This window comes from Hydra viridissima, unplaced genomic scaffold (assembly GCF_058129835.1).
Source record: "Hydra viridissima isolate aposymbiotic clone 2 unplaced genomic scaffold, HvirCarnegie_v1 scaffold_6, whole genome shotgun sequence".
Taxonomy (NCBI): Eukaryota; Metazoa; Cnidaria; class Hydrozoa; order Anthoathecata; family Hydridae; genus Hydra; species Hydra viridissima.
The window spans coordinates 18,068,298-18,083,029 of NW_028324305.1; the positions used below are offsets into that span (position 1 = coordinate 18,068,298).

The 14,732-nt window shown below is 27.8% G+C and overlaps 1 protein-coding gene, 1 long non-coding RNA gene and 1 pseudogene across 12 annotated transcripts in view; all 3 read right to left on the reverse strand.

Moving 5' to 3' along the window:
- The window catches only part of LOC149887337 (uncharacterized), a 154,478-nt gene that overhangs the window by 115,754 nt on the left and 23,992 nt on the right, over nucleotides 1-14,732 (reverse strand). For 7 of the 11 annotated variants that reach the window (XR_016453246.1, XR_016453247.1, XR_016453248.1 and 4 more), the window contains one exon: nucleotides 14,172-14,561. The exons of 2 other annotated variants lie outside the window; for them this stretch is intronic. Coding sequence is in view for 4 of the 9 variants with exons in the window: in XM_090090079.1 (XP_089946205.1) it covers nucleotides 14,491-14,561 (71 nt within the window). In the remaining 5 variants the exon portion in view is untranslated. Of the gene's footprint in view, nucleotides 1-11,716; nucleotides 12,070-14,171; nucleotides 14,562-14,732 lie in introns of those variants that run through there. 2 more of the 11 variants (XR_016453242.1, XM_090090076.1) reach the window with 1 other exon arrangement.
- On the reverse strand, nucleotides 1,308-6,322 carry LOC149887342 (uncharacterized). Its single transcript, XR_016453255.1, has 4 exons — nucleotides 6,131-6,322; nucleotides 3,387-3,432; nucleotides 2,098-2,225; nucleotides 1,308-1,440 (listed from the first exon to the last, which is right to left on the reverse strand). It is a non-coding gene; the product is annotated as an uncharacterized LOC149887342 (long non-coding RNA).
- On the reverse strand, nucleotides 9,646-12,845 carry LOC149887343 (uncharacterized; annotated as a pseudogene).

Genomic DNA, 14,732 nt, shown 5'->3' on the forward strand with positions numbered 1-14,732 from the left:
TCTGCTGTCAACAAAACCTTGAAGAATAATCGAATGATAATCTTTACGATTAATGTAATCCTCTGGATTCTCTTTCGGTGCTTTTATTCTAATATGGCACCCATCAACTGCACCAACAACAAGTGGAAAGCTCGAAATCTCTTCAAATTGTTTCATTATTTCTTTTACCTCTGCTTCTCGAGGTAAATATATATATTTGTGTAGTAAGTTATCAACAATTGCATTTGTTACCAAGTGAATTATTTCACATACTGTTGAACGACCCAGACCAAAAAGGTTGCTTATGGTTCGAATGTCAGAAGACCCAGAAAAAAAATACAAAGTTACTGCAACTTTCTGCTCAACTGAAACACTCTTTCTATAGTTAGTGTCTTTTGTTTTTACATATATTGTTAATTCTGAACATAAGTATAGAAATGCTTCTTTTGTCATTCTGGTATTTGCAACCCAGTCAGATTCTGACCAATACTTATTCATGTTATCAAAATAAAACTGCTGAGATCTCGATTTCTTCCAAACAAACCGAGGTCTTGAGATATAGCTGAATAAAATTTGATTTATCAATTCCAAATGAAAGTAACTTCTATGGCGTCGTCTTCTGCAATACTGCAGAACATTAACTTTAGTTAGGAAAATCGATATCTCTTGATTTCGTAAACTTTCCATTTTGTTTTTGTTTTTAAAAAATATTTCAAAGTAGACGTGACCGAAGTATTGTATAAAAAAATTTTTGCTTGAGCTAGCAAATGTAAGTTTTATTCGGTTTCGTAAAAATGAACCAGATTTATTCTGGTGTGACAAGGATAATAGTTGAAAAAGGTTTCAACTGAACCCCGTTTTAAAAGCGAGTGTTATTAAAACTCGGTTTTGTTGGTGTGAATGGGGTATAAGTTGATTATTTGTCACTAAATTTTACTGAATCAGAAGCCGGTTTGAAATCATCAATGGCTAAGAAACCGGCTGCTGGTTTTAACGTTTAATAAGTAAAATTTAACAAGTAAAATATTCCAAGTAAAGCTTAACAAATAACTAAAATATAATATATCAGTTTTAATAAATTAAGAACGCATAAAAATATATATTAAATTTTTTTTAATATTTATTAAGGATTATTAAAACAATTAAACAGATTTCCAATATCCATTTTCATCAAAATAAATAATATCAGTTTCTAATTGCGGATGTTAACTACCAGTTTCTAATTGCGGATGTTAAGTAAACCAACTAAAAGTTACGTCATCGTCATTAGCTAGAACCCAGACCAGCCGGTACTCTAGCTGCCAGAGCTAAAGATCCAGCAGCCGGTACCGTAGCCACTGCGTATTTCTTAACATAAAGAAGCGGCCATATTAACACGCGTACTATTACAGAATTTTATAAGAAACTTTATGGTCCGTAATTACAATGATAAATGTAACAGCCGTGTTAAATGACATCACCCTAACAAAAATTACAAAGAATAGAAAACTACAAAGAACAATAGTGGTTTGCAAATTACTCTTGTATGAAATTCATCGGCAAGTAAAAAATGCATTTAACAAGAAAGAAAGCTATATAAAACAATTTCAAACAAGTTTAGATTAATCTCAAAATTGAAATAATTCAAATGCTGGTTGAGAGGATATCCACATGGTTACTACTTTTTTTTTTTTTTTGAAAATTGAGAAAAACAATGTTTTTCAAATTTGATCTAAAACTTTTGAGTAGTAGTGTAAGTAATAATTTTTACTGTTAAGAACTCATATTAATATACTCATATTAATCAAATTGTAATTCAAATTATACTATTTCCAATAAAAGTAATAAAGTGTTTTAAAGAACATACTAACATTTTAAGTTCTTTGTTTAATATTACTTGAAAAACTTTTTTATTTAAATCATAAAAGTTTACTAACTACTGTAATATTACAATTAAGATTAATATTTTTATTTTGCCATTGCCATGCAAGTTTAATACTATTTAAACAATAAAAAGTTGGTAATCTTTATGTGATAATGTGTAATGATTTTTAGAAGCACATTACTGAAAGAAGTTTTAGTTGGAAAATGAATACTGAGCATAAACTAACCTTTACTAATAAACCAAACTAAAATTACCTTAACTTGTAATTGACACATATCTTTGATTACAGAATAACCATCTTCACAAGTGCAGGCTGCAAATTTCTTATTTACATATACACACTCTTCAAGTTTAGTAGAGTTGCAAAGGTGTGAACACATTTCTTAAAAATAAAAAATAACTCTATATATCTTCAATGAATATGAGTGACACATTCTGTGTATATAGTACTACTTAATTTACATGTATTTTTATGAATAATTAAGTTAAACAATTCATTAAAATACATATTTATTAAAATACTTATTTTAAAACATAGTTAAAAATTTTAATAAGTAACTTGGTATAAGTACAAAAAATGATTTGCTGGCCATTCTAACAGCCAATGAAATAAAACCAGGATCATTAACATTATACATTTAAATGAATGTTAATAGTCCTGGTTCTATGCCACTAGCTGTTAGAATGTAATAACTCTAATTTGCTTTCAAAGGAATGGGAGAAGTTTGCATGCTAGGATATCTACATGTGAAATCATTTTTAAAATATTAAATATCTGTGCAAAAATAAACTAAGAAAAAGTTTTTGTTTCTTTTAATTAATTTATTTCTTTAATTTAATTGTTTCTTTTAACTAATTTATTGCCTTCATTAAACGGTTAGGCTGAAACCTCACATGAACCCACTGGGAATAGTTAGCCATGTTAAATTGGGTATTAAATAAAGTAATGGTTTCCCAATACCAAGTGGTGTTAGGAAGAGCTACTAAACTACTTCTCAAATTTTTTATGTTCGCCGTCATGTGGAAAAATATTTCACGGAATAACCTACGAGTATCTATGAATATAGCAACACAAAAAAACAATATCTTGTCATAATCAAGAAATATTGACCTGAGGCTTAGCAAAATGAGCTTTAATTTATTTTTAGTAAAGACTCGATGCTAACTTAAGTTATAAAAGTTAGTCGATAAAATGTAATCCTAAAGAGGAGGATTCTTAAGGGAATTATTTGATTGGCTTAAATAGTGCTTGAAAATCATTTAACGAATAACGGACTATTTTTAAACAAAGCATTTTAATCAAAACATAAAACATAATGAGCAATATATAAATCAAGAAGAAATCAAGGATGCATGAATGGAATTTCGCAGCTAATATTTAAGTTAATAATGCCCTTCTTTGATTAATAAAACTTTGATAATAATAATAATCAAATTCATCCTTGTAAAATGTTTTCTAAACATTTTACCTATGTTTACAAAAGAAATCAACTAATTTTCTTTGCTTTATTTATAAATCATAATGCCAGATTTTAAAACTTACAGCGTGTCACGCTTTCACCATTAGACCACAGCATAAAAAATGATGCCTAAAAAGAAACTTCAAGTATATTCAAGTATATTCAAGTACGTTAGTATTATAATGGCTAATAGCATGCAGATTAGTAGAAATTACACGTTTAGTAATGTTCTATATCCACCCTAGATAAATCAAATACTTCATAGAAGTCTTTTTCTGACTTCAGCGAGTTACTTTGTTAATAACTAGCAAAAGAGTATTGTAAAGTTTTCACAATTTCACTCTATAAAGTTTGTTGTATATTAGGTTAAACTTAAATGCGGAACTATAACGGCTGAGATGCTCGACATTTCAAACGAAGAAATTATGCTACAGAGAGATGTACATTAAATTTGCACGTTTATACCTAGGGTAGGATTTCAGCAACTAAAAGAAATGTTAGCCAAAGATTTACCATATTTCTCACCATTCAGAAAGTTCTTTTTATCAGTTCTACAGGAAGGAAAAGTTTTATTCAGCAGTTAAAAAGCAGGGCCGGCCTTAGTGCTGGCCCACCTTGGCGAAGACTCAGTTGGACCGTTATAATAAAAACTATAAAAATATAATAACTGTTAAAAATTAAAGCTAGTAAAATTTCTTTTATATAACTTTTTGATTGAAGTCAGTCAGTAAAAATAATCTTTGACTTAACATAAATGTGAATAAAATTGTTTCATTATTTTTCTTCTGATGCTAGGTACATTTTTAGAGCTAAACAGTGATTACTGTAACTACTTAATTTTTTTCCAAATTTAGAAACGTTTATTACTGGACCAACTATTTTTTAGTTACTATGAGAAATTTTTAAACAATTGAAAATATTTATTTGTAGCTGCATAATGAAAATGAAATCTGAAGAAAAATATTGAAACGACTTAACAAAATGTGTATAGGTAAAATAGGGTAAGACACAGTTTTTATTTTTCTGTAGCATATTTAGGAGTTTAGAGATTTATATGATATTTTTTTTTTATCTTTAATGGACCAAAAGCCCGATAATTGATCTAAAATTGAATTTGGGGAAATAGCTTCACAGTGAAGCAAAAAAATTTTTATTGTTTAATAAAATATTATTGTTTAATGTAAAATTATTATTTAATATAATAACTTAATATAATTAATAAAAATTATATAATATTACTTAACCTTTGTTCACTTTTTTTTTTTCATTTTTTTAAAATAAAATGATAAGTAATACAAATAATCAACAATATAATAATACATTTTAACAAAAATTTTTTCTTTGAATTTAAATTCGAAAAAAGAAAAACAAATAGGGGAAAAATGGATTATTCAGATTTCATGCAAATTTAAAATATAATGCAATAATTTAATAGAACTTTACTAAGTTAAACTAGGTTTCAATTAGGTTTGGATAGCAAAAGAAATATTTAAAGTAATGCGACTGAACTGAGATTATTTCTAAGTATAAGCTTTTCAAAATGAAAAGCCTTTTTTTAATGATTGCTTTTCTAATCTCATAATAATTTATTTATATATATATACATATTTTTTTTCAATTTAATACTGTGTGTTTAACTGTCCAGAAACTTTTGCACGACAGCGTGCATTTGCTTTAATTGACCTTAAATTTGATTCATCTGTTTTTTGTTTTATTTTTCAAATAAAACTCTAAGGAAATGATGGAAATTTCAGTTCAAACTCTTGCCAATTTCAATGGTTTACTTATTTGATAATTGCTTAAATATTTTATAGTTCTGATTTTTTTTTTTTTTTTTTGAAAAGTTAAATCGGCTGTTCAAAGAAATCGCTTTAAAAACACGAACATTAAAAAAACCTTTTTTCTTCAAAAACTAATTTTGTTGAAAATGGAAGTCGGTAATTCGCGCTTTTATGAACTATTTTGAGTTTTTTCGTGGAAAATTTGCACTGCAGACAACGCGAAACTTTGATAGCATATTTAGGTCTAGTGTTATACGGCAGCAGACTGTCTCAAATTTGTTCGCCAAATTTCATACAGGTATTTCTTACCTCACAAAAGAGCTATGCGGTAGCCTAGAATCAAATCTAATTCGTTTTTTAATCAAATTGTCATGTGTCATATGAGATGAAAAATGGATCTAATACGGCATTTATACACGTTCTGCTGCGACAAACATGAAGAAGCTGACGGTCAGTGTTTGGTAATATAGCGCGGGTGTAATCTATTATGATTTCATGAGGTTTGGTTTATCAATCACCATACAAGTATACTGAAACAAAATGGACGAAATGATCCAAAACTTCAAGAAAAGTAGTCTAAATTGGTAAACAGATTGATTGATCTCTAATTACATGATAACTTTAGATCACACACTGCACAAATTACTGCGGTAAAACTACAGGAGTTAAACTTAGAACTTCTTCATCATCTATCATATTCATCAGTCCTAGCCCCAACTGGCTACCATATTGTCTGCAAATCGGACAATCTTTTAGCAGAAAAACAATTTAATTCTAAAAAGTTGGCCTTCTAGGAATTAATTGACGTTCTTCTACAAGGTTCTTTGCCACTGCTCTGATCAACCTGTCGCTTGAAAGACAAAATTTTTTAGACAATATCATTGTATATGGTAAGTTATCAACCAAATTTGCCTTTATTTTCCACAAACTTATTCCATGTAAATGCGACTCTCAACTAAAGTAACGCTATATATTATTCTAGGTGAACCCGTTTTAACTTGTATGACGCTATTAAAAAAAAAACGAAAAAAGGAAAACTTTCTTACCAAGATAACAACAATACGAAACTTCATTTTTATTCAGAATCTTCTGGATTTTGTTTATTTAAAGTTTTCACAAAGATATTTGAGCGATTTTCTAATTATCTATTGTTTTATGCCAAACATGAATAAGTATAGAAACAATCTTTAGTAGGTGTTTGATTACCGTATATATTTTGTGCGTTATCTTAGCAAAGAATGTAACGGGGGCGCATATGATATTATATGAACTAATTTAGCATTCCTATTAATAAACGATCTGCGATGTTCATTAAGTTACGAAACTAAATTTTTTTATGTCTACATAAACTTTTAATTTTTCTTCAATTATTCAACAGGAATGTGATGTAATGAGAGTATTTAATTAATACTATATTTTCTTCTCTTAAAAATTGGATGAATAACTAAAATAATAATATATATTGATATTAATATTTAACCATTAGCTCAAATATTTTTATTCTGAAATGCTTTTTAAAATATTTATACAATAAACGCGCAAAAAAGTAACTTTATTTACATACACTGGTTAATAACGTTTGTTACCACTTTACTCTTTGAAACCATGTCTCATTTGATGCCATTCGAAAGAATAAGCCAGAAATTATATCATTTCCGAAATTAAGTTTTTTAATAGTTTGAATAATTCCACTATCGAAAATTGGTAAAACTCACTTGTATCAATAGTTAAGAAACTAAAAACAAAAAAATTACATCAAATTTAGTAATTATTCAATTCTACATTACATTTAAAATTCGATTGATTAATATAGGTGTTTGTAAGTACAAAATATTACTCATCCACTGCTTTGATCCTAGAGTGATTACTCGATATTCATCATCTTGCAATTTTTTTAAAGTTTTAAAATTGTCATTTTAAATACCAAATTTATATCTTTAAATTAAAACAAAAAAGAATTAACGATTGATTAAACAAATATCATTAAAAAAATGTTGCACATACGATAATAAAAAAGGTATCCTAAGTTATCTCTCATTCTAAAAATAGGATCGAAAGTTTTTTGTCATTGAAATAAAAATTCAATGATGCCTATGCGAAATGATTTGTTTCAATTAAGAACTGTTTAAGTTAAGTACGGACATATAAAGTTGAAAAAATTCATTAAATTTTGCAAAGTACTTTCAAAATTTTTCAAGAGCAATGTAGATCATTTTGTTAAAAAAAAGAGAGAAGAGGAATGGAGAGGGAAATCTTGAATGGATTAGTTTTAAAAATTTAGGACGTATTGATGAACATAGATTGTAGGATATTGCAACTGTTGTTGGATTCAATCATTATTGTTATTGCCGTTATGTTTTTGGACTTTGCATATATTACTGGGATTATTTTTTTTTTAAATTGTTCCTTTTTTCTCTGGTGTCTTTTTTAACTTACTTCGTTGTGAATGTTAGTTTTGTTTTGTTTTTAAAGCTCGCGTTTTTAAGAACTGTAAAGCCTTAAATATTGCTAAAGACTTATTTTTCTTAAAAACTCAATCTTGTTTTTTTTATCACTTGTTTTTCTTTTCTTTGTTTTCGTTTTGTTTTTTTTTTTTTCAAAAGCCGATTGCTGAAAAAGTTCCCTAAGGTATGAAGTGTGCGAGTTTCTCGTGTTTTTTTAGTAACTCATAGCCTTCTATGAGAAGAAGAAAAAAAAAGAAAAGATTTGAAAACTTAATATAAAACAACCTCTCATTCAATTGGCATAAACTCATAATTGCAAATACAGTTTCTTTAAAAAGTTTTATATATAAAAAAATAGCGAAGATGACAAAACTTAGCAAAGTAAAATGTTGGAAAGACCTAGTTTTTTACCCTCGAGTGATCCACAAAAACTCACATTTAAAATCGGTTTGCAGTTAAATTTTATGGTTATCTTTTCAACAACAAAATTATTTAATGCATTTGAAAATTAAAATGTGATTTTATTTACTCAATGAATCAGTAAATAGTTTGACAATTGGTTTTAGCGCGATTAAGAAGTATTTAATCATCCTTTACAAATGCAGCAAGAAAAAGCTATCAAATATTTTCTTGCACACCTTCTCATATTTTTTCTTGAATGTCAGATCTTAAAACGTAACAGTCACTATAACAAGAGCAATTTTTACCCCCTATTGTATCAATCCAATTTAATTTATCTCCAAGGCAATTATGAATTGCTTTAGTGGATTCATTAACAAAAGAAAAACTTAAAAATAGAAAAACAGAAAGTTATCAGATTAAAGCATCTTATCATCAAAGTTGATACTCTTGTAACATTTTAGCAAATAATAGAGTATTTATAAAAAACAGTGTAACTAAATTGATTTTTACATTACACTACATTTAAGTAATACAAGAAAAAGCTTAAACTTACTAACAACTTCTACTCTCATGAACATATATAGCATCAATCTGTGTTAATGCATTTGCTGTTTGAAAAAAAACTGTCTAAAATGGTTGACATCATCGATGTCTAAGAAAGTTAATATCAACACGAAATGTCAAACATCGATTAATCTCATGCATATGTGTTAGTAGGGTAAAGAAAATCCTCTTAAAACATTCTGTGAATATAAGACAATGGTGATTTGCAAATTATTCCCAAATGAAAGTGACTGGCATGTGCAAAAAATGTATTAAAAATGTTAAAAAGCTATTTAGTACAATCTCAAACAAATTAGTAATAATCTCAAATATTGAAATGACTCGAATGCTGGTTAATAACCATGTTATTATTATAATTTAACGGTATATTTTCCAAATCCACACTAAATGAATTAAAAACAATTAAAGCAGTATAAACAACTACAACTTGTAATTATTTAAAAAGATTTTTATAAGTACATGACTGGATAATGTTTTAGTTAGAAATACATTTTTAGAACAGGTTTTAGTTGAATATTAGTGTTAGATTTTGTGTATATAGTAGTCTGAATATGCATGTGCTTTTATGAATAATTAAGTTAAATGATTCATTAAAGTACGTAACTTGATTGATAAACTAAAATATAAATGGTTATAGAAAACAATGAAATTACTTTATGCACCAATATCTAACATAAAATTGGCTGAGATAAAATTTACAGATAACATCACTTGATTTCCCTTCTGTGATTTACAAAGCAGTCATGTACCCACCGGCAATATTTATTCATTAAAAGTCATAAATTAATTATCCTAATCATACATAAAATATAGAAACCTAAGGATAAAAAAAATTACTCAAATTGTTTATTTTCCCATGCATACTGTAAAAACTTCATGGAATAACCCACTTGAATCCACAAAACAAGTGAAAACAAAAGGACAAATTGATGCAACAATTACATAATCCAATTTCATATTTTGAAAAGAAGTACCGGAATAGGCAACAAAACCCCCCTTTTTGGCTCAATGTTCATACAAAGCTTCAAAATATGGGCCTAATTTCGCCAAGTTTGAGTCATTCACCATCTCTTCTTGGATACTTTGCTCATTTTTTGTTGTGTCCTATGAGGCTGAGCACTATTCAAACTTAAAAATTTAAAACCAATTCATCAAACGATTTTGTTATCAGCAATTGTGGATCTTGATCATAAATGTTTGTAAATTCGTATAAGCATTTCAGCTTTTTCTCTTCCCAAACAATTTCTAGTTTTGCTCTAAGTAATGCAAAAGTATAAGAAAAATCTTTCAATGAATCGAGAACTAGCTGGACAAGTGTGTAACTCCCGTAAAAACCTTGAAATATTTTTAGGTAGTTTTGAAGACTTAGACTCCTTTATTTCAATAATTTTCTACCAAATTGTTACTGATCTTGTGCTTTTTACAATATCATTAAATAAATTTTGGAAAAAAATTAGCATCTTTTAGTTTAAAGGCTAGTAGCCAGGCATAGTTTAAAGGCTAGTAGCCAGGCATAAGTTCAGGATAGAATTCATTCAACCATTCCTCAGCTTCTTCTTGACTTCTATTCCATGTTATTACTAGGTAAATATTGAATATATTATTACATAAGTAAGGGTATAAGAGTAGTAAACTTAAATGTAAATTTAATCTATAAGAACTCTGTTATTTGTTTAAATTTGATCATATTCAATATTTTATTTATTTATTTATTTATTTATTTTACTCTTTTATAGTACTACTTTCACATCTTGGATCTGTTAAATTAACCATAAAATGACATGAAATGATTGCTTTCTTAAACTTCATTAAAGGTTCAACTTAGCACAGAGCTAATTTTTTATCATGTATGAGGCTTTGCCAAATCTAAACTGCTTCAGATTATGTTTTATGGTCTGCCTGTTAATAAAGTTAATGGTGCCAGAAATTTGTAGTTTTAATATATTTACTATAATCAAATTTAATACATCCACCGACTAACTAAATAAACTTCGTTATAAACCTTATCTAATGCAGCTCCAATATTTCTCAATTGTGCTTTTAAATTAATTGTTTCTCTCTATATTGACTGATTTTCAATTAATCTTCCAATTGTTGGAACATACAGGGAGTGATTAGGTATGTATTTTTTTATACAATCTAATTTGGAGAACCATTGGGTGGCTGAAGCCTTCTGTTTCCTTATAGTATAGCTTTTTCTCTATTTCCCTATTTCCCTATAATATAAACATCCCAATAGTATAGTTGTTTAAAAAAATTTAACAATCAAACGTTAAATTTTGCAATATTCATTCATAGGTTTATATCATTAACACAGCTCTTTAATTTCATACCATTGTATCACAAAATATGATCAGTAATTAATAACAATCTATAATTTGGTAGATAGATGTGTTTGGTGATGATTAGGAAAATATTTATGAATTTCTACAATATTCTTTATCACGGATTTCGAAGAGACATCCTTTTTAATAAAACTTATAAAATGAACAGAGCAACCATATGCTATCAGCTTGGGATTTCAGCTTGCAAAAGATATCTCTATTTAGACATTGAGATGAAAGTATAATTTTTTTTTTTTTTACTAGTTTTCTCCTTATAAGTTAATTTAAATGAATTCAAACTTTGAATAGGCCTATACAAAATTATTATCAAAGCCTTCTGTTAAAAATGCGTTTTTTAAAATTTTATTGTAAACAAATGATGGAAATTATATATATATATATATATATATATTAGAGTGTCCCGTTTTCAGGGTCACATTTTATTTTGACTGCTCCTTGCATTTTTTTGCTGCGTATATGTGAGAAAATGAGATCTGTAAAGTTTTAGAGTTCTAACTTTATTTTTGTGACTACACAAGCCACATTAAGTTTCTAAAATCATTATTTTTGGATGAAAAAAGCCTATTTTTATAGTGCTTGTGTAGTCACAGTTTCAAAAATACAGGCTAGTCTTATGTTGAACCATGTATTATTAACCCTAATTAGTTAGAAAAAAATTAGGAACAGTTTAAATAAAACAATTAATTAGGTTTCAAGTGAGTTCAAAGATACGCAGTTGACACAATTTACCCATTTTTATGCGGCTTGACGTGGTTGACAAAATCAAACAAAATACTGATCTAATCATTATGAAACGGGTCTAAATTGATATCCGAACCCTTTTCACACCTAATTAGACCAACAAAAATCCAAAATCGGTTATAAAGTACAAATTATATGTTTAATTTTATTTATATATTATGCAAGACATATTTTAACCACTAATTCTACAACATATTAACATTTTCCTTGAACTTTGTGTAGTCAGACAATCTGTTCCACATACTAGGTGGAATCATCATCCATTCAAGCTACTGGCTATCCAATTTTAAGATGTTAAATATCAAAATGGATTCTGAATCAACAAACTCAGAAAAGCTGGGGCTCTCTTCTTCTTTGTCAATGAAACCTGATACATTAACCTTCTTATACATAAATGACAGAGGGTCCTTTTCCTTTGAATCATTTATCATCAGGACTCTTTCAGCGATTTCAGTCTTTTCCTCATCTGACACTCCAGGATCCAGTAAACTAAATGGGATTATATATATACATGTAAATATATATATATATATATATATATATATATATATATATATATATATATATATATATATATATATATATATATATATATATATATATATATATATATATAGACACACACACACATACACATTCACATACATATACACACACACATAAACATACACAGATGCATACAATATGTATAAACATACACTTTAAATATAAAAGTTATTTCAATCACATCTTTATTGAAGGTTTCTTTTGATTGCATCAATAGCGGCCTGAGTGCAATAAACAGCTGATTTTGAATGGCTTCCAGCATCAACTGAAGAAATGAGAGAAGGTTTACGTCCATTATGGATACTATAAGCAATTGTAGGATCATTGCAGACAGTACTCTAACCATTTTTCATTGAATCGATTATTTGTTTATTTAACTTTCCGAAGAATTAAATTTAAATTTCCTAAGACATCTGTTTTCAATTCGGTAGTTCGAATCCAGATTTAACTTTTTTTTTTTTTCAAAATTCAGATCATCATTCTGAAAACTTGCAGTTGTAAGAATAAGTTTAGAAATATATAGTTGTTGTTACACCTTCCTTGGAGTTGAATGAAAAATTGAGGAAAAAGTTGCATTATTAAAAAAAGCTTAAACGAACTTACTCATCAACTTATGACTGATTAGTGTTATTTGATGCTGCAGATGTAGATGGCCTTGACTCTAAAGCTGATATAAAGCTAAATAATTCAGTAGAATCATTAGCACTTCCTTTTTGCATTTTTCTGCATTTATCCAAATGGATAAGTGCAGAATAATGAAAATGGAAGTGCTAATTTTTCTCTTTACTCTATTCTTTTGAGTATGCTCTCTTTGCAATAATTGCATATACTCTATTTGGTTGATCATGTAATATGGTCACTTGATTCTACTCAGTAGCTTTAATCCTTCCTCCTGTATGATACTTTGGCAAGTTGAAGGACATGTTATCTACTTTTATTTTATATTTAACTAAAAGTTTGTAATAATATCACTATTTAAAATTATTTTTATATTTGAAAAAAATGCAATCTAATTACTTACAAAGCTACTGTATAAGACAACATAGCTGCAATAATAAAAAATAGCATTTAAATACCTATAAATAGTTTCAATCTTTTCACTGAAGATTTGTACCAAACTAGAGATTTTGTTGTAGTAAAAACCCAAAAACCTAACAACCCAAAAACCCAGCAAAAACCCAATATGGTTGGGTTTTTGCTCCAAAATTGTAAATTATTACTAAGAAAAAGAAGAAAACTTGTTCCTATTCAAAATTTATACGCCATTTTATAAATTCCGTATTAATACCTTCAAATTTAATATGGTCAATGTGCATTCCTTATCTTACTTCGCTTGTAGTTTACCGATTTTAAAACTAATTTTATCATTGATTAGAGAATTTAGAAGAGTGCAGAAAATGTTTTAAGAAAACTCCAAGATTCTGCAAGAAAAGCTTAGGCTAGAACAAAGATACAACATTCAAGAGGGTAATTATCCAAAACGCTCCAAATGAGTTAATAAAAATGGTTACAAGAAAAGTAAAGCAAACTTGACTCGCCAACTCAATATCTCTATTTGTATTCTATTAAGAACATCTTTGGGATTCTTTCGACTGAGATTACATCAAAAGGGTATTTTTAGACGCCTAAAACTAGAAGAGTTTTGATGTCACGCAGATTTTAGTAAATTCAAGAACACTCGAATGCTGGAAAAGATTGCGGCTAAGAACAGCCAAACAAAATACTTATGATTAAGATGTGAATTATTTCAGCAAGTTTACTTTAATTAAATTAAAATATATAATCATATAGAGAGCTTCGACATTTAAATTGTATTGCAATTAGCATATACATAAATCATGATCAAAATTATTTTTCCATAATTAATACTTCATTTAACCCTCTGACAAAAGACACATAGCTTTAAAATCTGTCAGCTTTTTGCTAAGTAATTGAGACTTGTGACTGCAAGCTAACCGTATGATTGGTTTCAAATAATATTGTCTAATTAGTTTTTAGTTTTTAAACTGTTACTAGAAAGATAACGCTGCAGTGACAATATCAAACAATTTGTAAATATTTATTTGCATTTCATATTGCTATTAACAAAGTCCTTTTTACAAAAGAACGTCATATACGTTATAAATGCCCAATCCGCGAATGCGACTTTAGTGATTATTTCTTACATGGTTTGAGGGGAACAGTTCCAGTAAGAAAGAGAAAAAACTCAAATAATGTCATTGAAATAAACACCTAAATGAATGTTTTCAGATTTTTTCTCTTATTAGAACTTTAGTCAAAAGTTTTTCTGCTGCAACCATTTTCGTTAACTGGTCACTTTAATTTATTTAATTTACCCTCAAAAAGGATGGAAGACTTTTCATATCAACACCAATTTACTCTTTTTAACCATGTTCCATTTCCTGTGTTCCAAAAGAATAAACCATCTACATTGCCTAAATAAAAAAATAAAAACAAAACATTTATTTATGTCTAATTACGACAATACACAGATGCTAAAAGTTAGCCTTCTTTTTTTATAATAGCAAGTTACAAGAAAGTTATATATTTATATTCATTAAAATATTTATCTTCAACTTCATATATATTTATCTTAACTTCAGTTA